Source organism: Cetorhinus maximus, chromosome 15 (assembly GCF_964194155.1).
Source record: "Cetorhinus maximus chromosome 15, sCetMax3.hap1.1, whole genome shotgun sequence".
Classification (NCBI taxonomy): Eukaryota; Metazoa; Chordata; class Chondrichthyes; order Lamniformes; family Cetorhinidae; genus Cetorhinus; species Cetorhinus maximus.
The window spans coordinates 103,815,382-103,830,055 of NC_135893.1; the positions used below are offsets into that span (position 1 = coordinate 103,815,382).

The 14,674-nt window shown below is 45.8% G+C and overlaps 1 protein-coding gene across 1 annotated transcript in view; it reads left to right on the forward strand.

Annotated features, from left to right (window-relative positions):
* Positions 1 to 14,674, forward strand: part of LOC144691075 (bMERB domain-containing protein 1-like) — a 121,969-nt gene that overhangs the window by 95,148 nt on the left and 12,147 nt on the right. The window contains exon 4 of the mRNA XM_078559128.1: positions 11,547 to 11,661. Coding sequence (XP_078415254.1) covers positions 11,547 to 11,661 — 115 coding nt within the window. The remainder of the gene's footprint in view (positions 1 to 11,546; positions 11,662 to 14,674) is intronic.

Here is a 14,674-nt window from a genome sequence, read left to right on the forward strand (position 1 = left end):
GTTCAAGTGCTGGAGGCAATCCAGAAAAAAGCCACAAGGCTGAACTCTGGTTTCCGCAGCCTGAGTTATGAGGAGAGACTGGATGGACTTTGGCTTCTCAGCTTTGAAAAGAAGTGACTCAGAGATGATCTTATAGAGATATATAAGATTGTTAAGGCTACAAAGAAAGTTAACCTGGAATTTTTTTTTCAGTTATTCTTTCATGAGATGTGGGCATCGCTGGCTAGGCCAGCATTTAATGCCCATCCCTAATTGCCCTTGAGAAGGTGGTGGTGAGCTGTCTTCTTGAGCCGCTGCAGTCCATGTGGTGTAGGTACACCCACAGTGCTGTTAGGGAGGGAGTTCCAGGATTTTGACCCAGTGACAGTGAAGGAACGGAGATATATTTCCAAGTCAGGATGGTGAGTGACTTGGAGCGAACTTCCAGGTGGTGGTGTTCCCATCTATCTGCTGCCCTTGTCCTTCTAGCGGGCAAAAATAGCGATTTGAAAAGTGCTGTCCAAGGATCGGGTTGCTGAGTTACCGTGGTGCATCTTGTGGATGGTACACATGATGGAGGTTATCCTCAGTGTGAAGACGGGACTTGGTCTCCACGACGACTGCGCGGTGGTTACTTCTAACAATATTGTCGTGGACAGATGCCTCTGTGACAAACAGATTGGTGAGCTATCTTAAATTAAACTGGCAGTTGAACAAAGGAAACCTGTAAAAGGGAATCGTAGGAGGGATTTCAGGGAAAAATTATTCACAGACAGAGGGATCAACATGTGCAGGAAGATTCTGGATAGTGTAACGAAGGCAGAAACCTTGGAATTATTTAAGAATCAATGAATAATATGATGGATGAATGTTAGACTCTCTCTGGATGAATGAATTTTGATGGACTAAATGATCTTCCTCATCTGGAAAGATATTGCTACCTTGTGATCAAAGCCTGTGGTACTAAAAACTGAAAATGCTGCAAATACTCAGCAGGTCTGGCAGTATCTGTGGAGAAACAGTTAAATAAGCAGTAATATTAGGGGACTGTAATAGATTTTGACAGTAGTTGCCTTCCAGGTGGCTATCACTTTGGAACCTTGAGGAAGGTCATTTCAAAATGTAATATTTGCTTTCGAAAAAGGTCATGTTGTATAAGAAACTCATGTATTTGTGGTGCTGCAATAATTCATGGAAAATGGATACATTAATGTATTGGAGAATGTGACGTGGGAAACCTACATTTAACAAAATGGTTCTGCAGATTTCCAGAGATCTATTAAAACTTTCCACTTCAGTGATTCAAATGCTTTAATCAATGTGCAGTAGTGGAAATGTTGAGCTGTTTATGTAAAAAGTAAATTCATGTCTAAAAAAAGAATAAAAATAAATTGGAAGGACACCAATGTTGATGCAGCGATGTCACAGTAAAAGTAACAGGCCTTCCAATGAGGTTGAATAAAAACCTTGTATGAGCCATGTGCTTTATTCATTTTTTGATATATTATTGTCAATACGATTTTATTTTTCCCTTGTTGTCTAGACGCTACTTTGAAAGAGGGCAATAAATGCTAGCCTAGCCAGCGACGCACACATCCCATGAATGAATATTTAAAAACTCCTAGTTGTTACCATTTCCATTCAGATGAATAAGTGCGACAGAAGTAATAATGAGAGTAATAATGGGAAGTAATAATGAGACTAATAATGAGAAGTAATAATGAGACGATCACTGTCCCATCAGTGCCAAGCTACAAAGTTAGCAAAACTGATTTGAAAGGAAATTGGTTGGCCACTTCAAGGAAATAAACTTTCAAGGCTACAGAGATAGAGTGAGGGAATGGGACTGGCTGGATTGGATGGGCTGAATGGCCTCCTTCTGTGCTGTAATCACTCTATGAACTCAATTCCAATAAAGCTAACACAGGCCCCAAAAGCTCACTTCGGGAATGAATTATAATTATACACTAATGACATTAAAATAAATAGTTCCATTGGCTATGTTACTTAAACCATAGGCGTAGCTACTCGGGATGATCTTTAATCAGGTACTTCCACTGAGGAACAGTACCTGGTTTTCCACTCTTTCATTTAAATGGACAGAAAGGAAATCTGTAGGCATCTGATTTCCTGCTCAACAGTCCCTGTGAGTACTGCTTCTCAGTAGGTGTGGCAGTTCGGGGAATCCTCCTTAACAATCCTTCGCTAGTATCAGAGGGGAAAATAAAACATGTGTGTGAAAGCCTCAAGGAAGAAATTCAAATCTTATGTAGAAGTACATCGAATTAAAGCACAGAAACAAGCCATTTGACCCAATCAGCTGGGAAGCATGGAGGGGGAGGAGGGGAGGAGGAGGGTTGATGTTATCAGGCTTCATGTGAACAGGAATGCGCAGCTACAACACATAATGCCTAAGGAACAGAGTTAGACCGCTAGCTGGACAGGTGCATCTAGGGTTGCCAACCCTCCAGGATTGTCCTGGAGTCTCCAGGAATTGAAGATCAATCTCCAGGACACTGCTACGTGCAACCCTGGAGAAAAATCACCGGGACATCAAAGAAGATTGATTTTTCTGGTCATTTTCTTTGAATATTTCTCTTTACCAGATATAAAAATATTGAAAATAGGAACCAAAAGGCTGTTTGGCTGACAGTCAAGCGTCATCCAATTGGGTAATGAGTCTTTTTGCTTTCAATTGGCGTAGGAAGGCCGTACGTCACAGGGATGGATGTGTTGGCCGACTAATGGCTGGAGCGTGGGGGCAAGTCATGTGATGAAAACTCAAGGAATACATTTAATCACAGTTGGTAACCCTAGGCATGTCCAGTTACAGTCTAAACAGACATCTACATCGAGATACAAAATATTCAGTTAAGAGGGGTAGCTGGAGTGCTATTGCACTTAGATACAATTTAAAAAGGGAAGCGTACTGTATAAGAATTCTGTTCTCCATCCATTTGACAGCATTGAAAACGCTGCACAGCAGGAGTGGGGTTGCAGGCTGGTGGTCTTCAAGGGGGAGTCTCATCCATTCTTCCTTTGCCATTCTCTAAAGGACAATCTCTCTCCCTCAGATTGGTTACCTGCCGGATATGACATTGTGCAGGTGTATTTGTTGCTTGTTTGCTTTGTGAGTCTTCACGTTCATTTCCTCTTGGGCACAGTGTGGAGTATTGGAAGGATTCTCTGGCTGTTTAATAACCTGATAGGCTGCGTTGTAAACACTTCTTACCCGACCACCTTCAAATCTTGGAGCTGGACTTTGAACCTGGAACCTACTGGCTCAGAGGCAGCAGTGCTCACTGTGCCATGGGACCTCTTTGTTTGTTGCTGATAATATACTGAGTGAGAATTCATGTGGAGGAGAGGCTGGGAGAGGCGGGGATACCACCAACCCTGTTTTCCAAAGTGACTTCACCACTGGCTCTGTGGTTATGGGGAGGAGGCCAGGAGCATCCACGCACTCCACCCAACTGCATCCCGGCCCCCACACTGCACCCTGCCCCCGCACCTCCCCCCACACCGCACCCCCGCCCCGCCCCCCACACCCCGCCCCCGCACCGCACCCCACCCCGCCCCCCACACCGCACCCCGCCCCCACACCGCACCCCCACCCCGCCCCCCACACCGCACCCCGCCCCCGCACCGCACCCCCACCCCGCCCCCCACACCGCACACCGCACCCCCACACCTCCCCCCACACCGCACCCCCACCCCGCCCCCCCACCCCGCCCCCCACCCCGCCCCCCACACCCCGCCCCTCCCCCCACACCGCACCCCCACCCCGCCCCCCACCCCGCCCCCCCACACCCCGCCCCTCCCCCCGCACCGCACCCCCACCGCGCCCCCCCACACCGCACCCCACCCCGCCCCCCACCCTGCCCCCCACACCCCGCCCCCGCACCTCCCCCCACACTGCACCCCGCCCCCGCATCGCACCGCACTCCGTGGTCGCTGCTTGTGCTGCAATGGAAGCTGGGACACCAGCTGCATCATGGTTGGATCCACAAGTGGGCAAATGGGAATTGGCCACCGCTCCTTTGCTGGAAAGGACGCACCCCAAGTTCTGCACAAAGCCCTGTGCCAAATTGGTGCTCGACATTGACATTAACTGTAGGCTGATAGGCTTCCCAATGTACCCATGCATTTCATTGTGCAAATCCATCAGTATTTGTCCATGCACTGCCCAAAGTGCTCACCTGAGTCCTGTGCAGCTCAGGTGTGACCTTGCCCTCCATTGAGCTGACACCTCCACTACCCTTGCCCTCCCCCCACGACCCCAAACCTGGCTGCAGGTCACTTGTACCTAATGTCTCACCACGTGCAGAACTTGCCTCTAATCTGTCCTCTAAGATACAGGGTAGTGTCGGCATCTGATGAAAGCAAAATAGTTCAGTTGCTGGAAATCTGAAACAAAAACGGAAAATGCTGGAAAAACTCAGCAGGTCTGGCAGCGTCTGTGGAGAGAGAAACAGAATTAATGTTTCAAGTCCGTATGACTTTTCTTCAGAACTAAAGAGCTGCTCTTTAGAGAAGCTGGACCTGCTGAGTTATTCCAGCATTTTCTGTTTTTATTATCTGGGAGCAACTGGTTTGCGCAGAAGCCTTGAAGTCAGCAAATACTCCTTCAGCAGCTGACCCTGCCACTCCGTGTGGACATCTGTAACTCGAAACGAGTATGAAAAGCACCAGACGATTGTAGAATTGTAGCAACAGTCAGAAGGAATCTACCAACCACTAACCTGATAATCCCTTTCTTTAGTGCTGCTGTTGGGTGCTGCCCGCTGCTGGGGCCTCATGATTAGCTGTGCAAGGTTAAGCCAGGGCATTAGCTGGAGCATTGAGCTCCCAAATGGCACCTGCTGGCATCAAATTAGCATTGCTGGTTGATGTCACAAAGTGTCCGCTCTGCCATGTTTCCGATGGGTGTTCACTGCACGTGCGCTAATGCCTGTAACAAGATGGTGTCTGGCATGATTCACCTCGCAAGTTTGTGCGTGTGCCCGGACGCCATTTTGGAGCTCTGAGTGCACCCCAAAAATGTTTCGTCCAAAATGTATATCCGTTCTTAATTATAATAATTATAATTAGCTCAGTACATTTCCTTTCCCTCTGCGGCCTGAGGATGTTGACATATGTGACCTCTTGATGTACCTGACTCTCCATTGTAAATATATTTATTGTCACTAATGCTTTGGGTATTGCCAGCTACAGGCTCCCTGATTGACTGGAGGTAGTGGCTGAAACAGTCAACCATACATAAATATATACCAGCGCGCACCTAAGGCTAAATTATGGCAAATATTTTAGACAGCAAAAGAATCAAAGTGGAGTAAGGATAACAAATGGCTTGACCTAAAACTTTGCTGTATTAAGTTGCGCAGGCATTGACCTTATTAAAATGCTTATGTGCCTGAGCTACATGCAGCTCTAGCTATAATTCAATCGACCTCCATCACATATATCAAAGCTGCCAAAGAAGGGAGGGCAGTTTGTGCTTGGATGAGGCAACAGGGCAAAATGATCTCACCAAACCGCTCAGCAACTTTAAATAAAAATACAAACCTTTAATAAATCAAATGTTCTATTTTTAATGTGTGTTCCGGAGGCACAGTTCTCAGGAAAGCTGTTTGCTGAACCTTTTGTTTACAGACTGATGAAAGGAAATGAATTAAATGAGTGGGTGAGCTGTACATTATTTTCACTGCAATGACTTATTCCACAAATAACATGATTTTTAATTCCGTTTATGTCATTGCATCGCATGTTTGTACTCAAATGAAATGAGGATTGGCAAATGCATTTCCAGAGGGACAATGGCCCATTTCAGACTGTTGCTGCCAATCCCTCATGACAGAAAATCACACGTCTAATGGTCTGGAACTTGTTCTGTGGGTGTACTCTAGATGTTGATGGATTTCGCTTCAGTTAGTAGGTGGCATTCCAGCTCATAATACAATGACAGATCTCATCAAACATGGAGCTGGCTATTATTATGAAGGATTAAGAGGTGTTTATGGCACATCTGTGTGGGCAATAACCACTCCAAGCCCTACACTGTAAGTCACTATATTATAAGTACTTCATTTGTTGTAAGCCCTCTGGGACATCCTGAGGTCATGAAAGGTGCTATATAAATTCAAGTTCTTCCCTTCTGTCATTGGATTCATCAAATTCAACGCTGTAGGGTGACTTCCCTTCTCTATAAATGATAACACTGTCCTTTCATTTTAACAGGGAAAGGTCATTGATAGTAAATAAACTGCAGTCATTTGTTACAAAATTAAACAAGATTGTTTTGATTGTAATCTTGTTCTTTAATATCCAAATTTAATTGAAACAACACTTGTCTTGTGGTACTCGTTATTGTCAAATGATGAACTTAATTGTATTTAGAACAATTGATCTCCCTCTGAAAGAAGTAAAATGTAATTATTTTAGGTAATTTGATCTTAACAAGCTGACATTGGCTGCGCTAATTGTGGTACCACATACCGTAACTGTTCTGAGGAAGTTTCACGTTTTAGACAGAAGTTGCATATTGCTGTTAACCCAGCAGTTTTGAGGCAGATAGGGCAGTAACTATTGCAACTAATTCCATCGAGGAAAAAATATCAGGTAACAAGAGTAGAAAAAAGTGGCAATCGTTTTTGAAATTTTTTTTCATGGGGTGTGGGTGTCGCTGGCAAGGCCAGCATTTGTTGCCCTTGAACTGAGTGGCTTGCTAGGCCACTTCAGAGGGCAGTTAAGGGGCAACCACATCGCTGTGGGTCTGGAGTCACATGTAGACCAGACCAGGTAAAGATGACAAATTTCCTTCCCTAAAGGACATTAGTGAACCAGATGGGTTTTTACAACAATCAATGATAGTTTCATAGTCACCATTACTGAGAATAGCTTTATAATGCCAGATTTATTAATTGAATTAAAATTACACCAGCTGCCGCGGTGAGATTTGAATCCATGACTCAAAGCATTAGCCTGGGCCTCTGGTTGCTCATCCAGTGACGTTACCACTGCACCATCATTTTCCCCAAATGCTATTTAAATTCATTGATGAATAGTTTCCCAGTAGGTTTTCATGTATTGCTCTCCGGGGTCTACATCTTAACACAAATATCAGGGAATGCTTCTGAATGTTAGAAATCAGTAGGGAAATTGCCTGGTTAAAGACATTTGCTAAGACTGTGGGGGTGAAAATGGTCTTAGGCTGTTGCGCACAATAAGCGATAGCTTATAGACAACCCGTTTTGTATGTGACTTACGTTCAAATCGATGCAGAAGAGAAATCGGGTGAGTGTAAACTGTACTGCTGATTCACTTTGTGCTAAAACTGACACAGTAATTCATTTCTTCCATTTAAGTGGATAACTCAATGAGAGACTTTGCTTTTAATGACTACAAGAAATAGGGTTGCCAACCCTCCAGGATTGGCCTGGAGTCTCCAGGAATTGAAGATCAATCTCCAGGACATTGCCATGTGCAACCCTGGAGAAAAATCCATTGGGACATTAAAAAAGATTTAAAAAAAAATTTTCTTTGAACATTTCTCTTTACCACATATAAAAATATTGAAATGGGGGTTTTAAAAAAAAGGCTGTTTGGCTGACAGTCCAGCATCATCCAGTTGGGTAATGAGTCTTTTTGCTTTCCAATTGGCGTAGGAAGACAGTATGTGACAGGGATGGATGTCCGTGAAGGTAGCGCATCACATGGATAGGGTTCCGAAGAAGGGTCATACGGACTTGAAACGTTAACTCAATTCCTCTCTCCACAGATGCTGCCAGATCTGCTGAGTTTTTCCAGCATTCTCTGTTTTTATTTCAAATTTCCAGCATCCACAGTATTTTGGTTTTATTATACAAGGGTGGATGTGCTGGCCGACTAATGGCTGGAGTGTGGGGGCAGGTCATGTTATGAAACCTCCGGGAATACATTTAATCACAGTTGGCAACCCTAACAAGAAATGTGTTGCCATTAGCTCTTCAGTGTGACTTTGGGGGTGATTTTAACTGAGTGGAAACTGAGCAGGGGGGGTTCCTAAGATTACTCAGGAAACTTACCTGCCCAAAAATCCCCAGGATCCCACTGTTCCAGACTTTAAGCTGCCCAACCAGACAGGCGGGGATACATGTCCAGAGTTGGCGGGGTCCTTCTTTACCTATGCATGCTGCATCTTGATGACTTCATCAGCACCCAGCTGCAATTTTAACTGAGGCCTGCACAGGGAAGCTCCCAATGCTTTCCCACCAGGTGAAAAACAGTCACTATTAGGAAGAAGAAGAGGCAGAAAGCAGAAGTTGTTAGCTATCCTTTGAGGGGCTGGGAGAAGCATGAGTTCTGCTCTGGACCTCAAGAATTCTCCTGTCCTCGACTCACCTTCCCTACCCTGCCTCAGCCTGAGACCACCGTGAGATGGTGCAGCTGATTCCACCACCTGCCTCCCGTTGGCCGGTGGCCTCGAGAACGTGCAATTTTTCACTACTTTCCACCTGCTGCAGGCTGAAAGTCGGCTGATGGGCTGTGTCCTCGGCCCAACCATCTTCAGCTGCTTCATCAATGACCTTCCTTCCATCATAAGGTCAGAAGTGGGGATGTTCGCTGATGATTGCACAATGTTCAGCACCATTTGCGACTCCTCAGATACTGAAGCAGTCCATATCCAAATGCAGCAAGACCTGAACAATATCCAGGCTTGGGCTGGCAAGTGGCAACTAACATTCACGCCACACAAGTGCCAGGCAATGACCACCTCCAACAAGAGAGAATCTAACCATCGCCCCTTGACATTAAAAGGTATTACCATCACTGAATTCCCCACTCTCAACATGCTGGCGGTTACCTTTGACCAGAAACTGAACTGGACTAGCCATTATAAATACTGTGGCTACAAGAGCAGGTCAGAGGCTAGGAACCCTGCAGTGAATAATTTACTTCCTGACTCCCCAAAGCCTATCCACCATCTACAAGGCGCACGTCAGGAGTGTGATGGAATACTCCCCACTTTCTTGGATGAGTGCAGCTCCCACAAAACTCAAGAAGCTTGACACCATCCAGGACAAAGCAGCCCCGCTTGATTGGCATCACATCCACAAACATTCATTCCCCTACCATTGACATACAGTAGCAGCAGTGTGTACCATCTACAAGATGCACTGCAGGAATTCACCAAGGCTTCTTCGACAGCACCTTCCAAACCCATGACCATCTAGAAGGACAAGGGGGCAGCAAACACATTTGAACACCAGCACCTGGAAGTTCCCCTCCAGGCCACTCACCATCCTGACTTGGAAATATATCACTGTTCCTTCACTGTTGCTGGGTCAAAATCCTGGAACCCCCTCCCTAACAGCACTGTGGGTGTACCTACACCACATGGATTGCAGTGGTTCAAGAAGGCAGTTCACCACCATCTTCTCAAGGGCAACTAGGGATGGGCAATAAATACAGAATTACCTGGAAAAACTCAGCAGGTCTGGCAGCATCGGTGGAGAAGAAAACAGTTGACGTTTCGAGTCCTCATGACCCTTCGGCAGAACTGAAGTATAGTTAGGAGAGAGGTGAAATATAAGCTGGTCTAAGGTGGGGGGCGGGGGGAGAGAGAAGTTGAGGGTGGGGTGGTTGTAGGGATAAGCAAGCAGTGATAGGAGCAGATAATCAAAAGATGTAACAGACAAAAGGATCAAAGAGGTGTTGAAGGTGGTGATATTATCTAAGAAAAGTGCTAATTAAGAATGGATGGCAGGACACTCAAGGTACAGCTCTAGAGAGGTCTCTGTCTCAATTTCTGATGATAGACTGACCACCAATATCCATTACAAGCCTACCGACTCCCACAGCTACCTCGACTACAGCTCCTCACACCCCGCTTCCTGTAAGGACTCCATCCCATTCTCTCAGTTCCTTCGCCTCCGTCGCATCTGTTCTGATGACGCTACCTTCAAAAACAGCCCCTCTGACATGTCCTCCTTCTTCCTTAACCGAGGTTTTCCACCCACGGTCGTTGACAGGGCCCTCAACCGTGTCCGGCCCATATCCCGCGCATCCGCCCTCACGCCTTCTCCTCCCTCCCAGAAACATGATAGGGTCCCCCTTGTCCTCACTTATCACCCCACCAGCCTCCGCATTCAAAGGATCATCCTCCGCCATTTCCGCCTACTCCAGCATGATGCCACCACCAAACACATCTTCCCTTCACCCCCCCCGGCGGCATTCCGTAGGGATCGTTCCCTCCGGGACACCCTGGTCCACTCCTCCATCACCCCCTACTCCTCAACCCCCACCTATGGCACCTCCCCATGCCCACGCAGAAGATGCAACACCTGCCCCTTCACTTCCTCTCTCCTCACCGTCCAAGGGCCCAAACACTCCTTTCAAGTGAAGCAGCATTTCACTTGCATTTCCCCTAACTTAGTCTACTGCATTCGTTGCTCCCAATGCGGTCTCCTCTACATTGGAGAGACCAAACGCAAACTGGGCGACCGCTTTGCAGAACACCTGCGGTCTGTCCGCAAGAAAGACCCAAACCTCCCTGTCGCTTGCCATTTTAACACTCCACCCTGTTCTCTTGCCCACATGTCTGTCCTTGGCTTGCTGCATTGTTCCAGTGAAACCCAACGCAAACTGGAGGAACAGCACCTCATCTTCTGACTAGGCACTTTACAGCCTTCCGGGCTGAATATTGAATTCAACAACTTTAGATCTTAAACTCCCTCCCCCCTTCCCCACCCCATTTCTTCCCCCTCCCCCTTTTTTTTTCAATAATTTATATAGATTCTTCTTTTCCCACCTATTTCCATTATTTTTAAATCTACAACTAATACTTTGTTAGTCTTTCCATCCCACCCCCACTAGAGCTGTACCTTGAGTGTCCTGCCACTCATTCTTAATTAGCACTTTTCTTAGATAATATCACCACCTTCAACACCTCTTTGATCCTTTTGTCTGTTACATCTTTTGATTATCTGCTCCTATCACTGCTTGCTTATCCCTACAACCACCCCACCCTCAACTTCTCTCTCCCCCCGCCCCCCACCTTAGGCCAGCTTATATTTCACCTTTCTCCTAACTATACTTCAGTTCTGTTGAAGGGTCACGAGGACTCGAAACGTCAACTGTTTTCTTCTCCACCGATGCTGCCAGACCTGCTGAGTTTTTCCAGGTAATTTTGTTTTTGTTTTGGATTTCCAGCATCCGCAGTAGCTTTTAGCTTTTTGTTTTTATATTTATATGGGCAATAAATGCTGGCCCAGCCAGCGGAACACACATCCCGTGAATAATTGTTTAAAAATGAAACATGTAACCTCAGGCCTCGCTCCTGGAGCTGCAAATTACTTTTCAACTCTGCCCGAAACCCAACCAGAATTACAATCAGGGATCTGTGACAGACCAGTTGTGTGGGTGGTAAAATTGGAAATCATGGCTGTGGAAGGAAGTAAATTACTAGATCAGCTTTAGAGTAGTCAATTTTGGATTTATATTTAGTTCCTCGCTGTAACTATAAGTCTGTGTTGAAGTAAGATAGTGACATGGTCTTAACTTCACTTTCTGATCAATATTTATTACAGAAAAGGAAAAATACAAAGAAGACAAGCAAAAAGAGGATATACTGATCCAGAAAATCCAGAAATTAGTAGAGAAAAGGGACTTTCTGGTGGAAGACGCAGAGGTGGAGAGACTAAGGTAAAAAGTTGGATGCTGACAGAGTACCTTATTTATTTATGATTTGTTTTCTATCTGTTTGCTTTCATCGCCTCTTGTAAGGACACAGGTTCTTAACTCGTAAGTGGAGAAAAAAAAGAGATTCAGTCCTTCTCAAATAATGTCATGTATTTTAACAGTTCATGAACATTGAGCAATGGGATCTGTGACTTCAACCTCATGGTGTTGTTACCAAATTTAGATAGCGTACCAGCATCAATTGCAGTGCAAAGAAAAGTTCCTCTTCCCCTTAACCTGAAGCATGTTATTCATGTGTATGGACAGTTCAGGCCACTTGTTGTTCATATCACTTTGGGGGTTTTCTGATTTTAAATTTTATTAGTCAAATATGTATCACTTCTGAAAAATGCTGGTTTGAACATTTCTATCCAAACAAATATTTGAATTTTTCTAGGTGTGGTCTAGTAAGTACTTTATCTCCAACTCATGTTAAGTTGGTAAGTATACTGTAAGCTCTGAGCACTTTGTTAGATTGTCCTCTCTGCTGGGGAGGTGTAAAGAAGTTCAATAGTGGCAGACCCGCCTACACTCCTGCAGCCAGACCTGACACGGTGAGTTTATCTCAGTGGGATAGGCAACAGAAAGATTTTGTCATATACCACACTTGGTGTACAATTGAAAGACTGTAGACATACCCCAGAATCTCCATTAATCATTTGCAATATGATAAAAATTTGCAACAGAGTTTATTCCTGTAGCTTTATTGACAGTGACAGTAGTGTTTTTTGGAGACTGCCGGCCATATGGGTAATTGACAAATTGTTATAAGTTGAATTTGTTTCAAATATCTTTCTTTAAAATTGAGAAAACCAGTTGAATGGCTAAACCTCATGGGCTGGCTTTAGGGTCCCCGATGGCATGTTTGAAGACGGGGAGAGGGCTCAAAGTGCAGTGCTTGGCCTACCACCACCTTCCCAACCTCTCCCCCACCCCCGACCTGTCTCCCATTTTACGGGGGGCAGGGAGGCTCTTGGACCTTTTGAGACCCTTGTGGCCAATTGATGGCCCCTTCAGTGCCTCATTCAGCCCCAGTGTGATTTACCTGTGGCTGGGGGCGGCCCACGCTGGGTAGGCAGAACAGCAGCTTTTAATGGGCGAGCCAGTGTCAGGTCGGAGGTCAGGGGGACCTCTTTTTGGGTGTCTGCTTTGCCCATCAGAGGCATTTCCCCCCAACTCCCCCTCCCACCAAGATCACACTTTCTCCTTTAACCCCTCCCCCGGCCTGTCAAACCCAGCTCCCTACCCCTCTTGCTGCCAGCCAGGGCCCACCGATACACTGGACTTAACTTCAGTCCGGCCTCCAATAACCTCTTCTTCTTCATTGAGGACTGGCTGTAGTCCCAGTAGTGGCCACCGCTCGATACTGGTGCTGCTGGGACTATAGCTAGCCAATCGGATTGGTCGGCAGCTCTCCAAGGCAGGCGCCCTCCAATGATGGGGGCGGAAGTCTCACCCTGAGGCAATTCATGCCCACCGAGCGTAAAATAGCTGTGGGGCAGCGGCTTTTTATGTGGGTGGGCTTCCAACCAACTTTTTAGTTGAGGGGGGCGGGATGGTGGGGGGGCAGGGAACACTGCACCCTGGAAAATCCTGCCCTGTGTTACAGACTGCAATGTTTTGGGTTGTTACTCTAGAATGGGCCAAATCTTCCAGAGACTGGACATACGACCTAAGATGCACGCAAGACCCTGGGGAAGTCCTGACAGATCTACATGGGAATGGCCCAGGAAGTTTAAACTTCCCCTGTTCCCTGGGACCCTCTGCGAATGTCTCTGACTTGGAGGTAGTTGGCGAATTGGAACAGATCTGGGGGACTTGCCTAGATATGTTAGACAGATTAAAACTCAGTCTAATACCTGGCTAACTACACAGCTGACACTCCCAATCAACCCCCATGACCCCTCGACTACCCCACAACCTGACTAACCTCTGACCACTTGACTACACCAAAGAGCAAACCTGCCTACACTCCTGCAGCCAGATCCGACTACCTCCCAATTATACAATTACCCCTCCAATCTGACTACCCTCCTGTCCCAACCCGAACACCCCCCCACAACTACTCAACCAGCCCCAAACCACCAGACTACCCACCTGACCCAACCTGAGAGCCTCCCCAAACTAATTACGCCCTCTGACCACCCGACCACCCCTCTGACCACCTGACCACCCCTCTGACCACTCGACTACTCTTCTTATGTAAGTGAGCCCTCATTGCCTGCGAACAGGAGTATGCCTTGACAACACCCATAGGAAACCCAGGGCTCAAACTGAGAGCTGAAATCTGGTCACTGTACTTAGACTGAGCAGGGATTTAATGCGCTGCCACAAGGTTTCCTCTTCTTCAGTCAGTGCAATAATTAACATACTCAGAAAATGACTTACATTATAAACCTATATATACACTAGAAACATTTATTGATTTTTTTTTTTAGTGAAGTTGCAAATAGTGTACAGTGAATTCTATTATTTACAATTATTTCTATTTGGAAGATCAAAAATAACAAGGTGCTTCACTAGGTCCTACACTAACCTTCACTGTAAATTTGATGGCGATGTAGACGTTCATTGCTGACTGGCTAATGGAATTTCTGGCCTCCCTGCGCCTACAGTGAGTTCAGCTGACTGTGACAAAGTCAGCATCAAATCTAGCTTTCAAAAAATGCATCCCTCAAACTCATTCAGAGCAGCAAATCAAACACAGCTTAAAAGGTACAAAGCACGTTCACGTTTAAACTGATGCCTTGACACAAAATATAGGACCCCATTCCTCATGATATAAGAGGATGCAATGATTCTTGATTTGATATGGTTGAGATATAGGAGCAGAAAGAACGTCTAGAACAGCGTACTTTGAACTGACAATGAATATAAAGGGAAAGTTTGGAAAAAGGGACTTTAAGAAAATAGAGATGAAAGTTAAAATGTAAATAATATACTTTGCTATGCATTAAAGGGTTGCCTGATGGGGGAG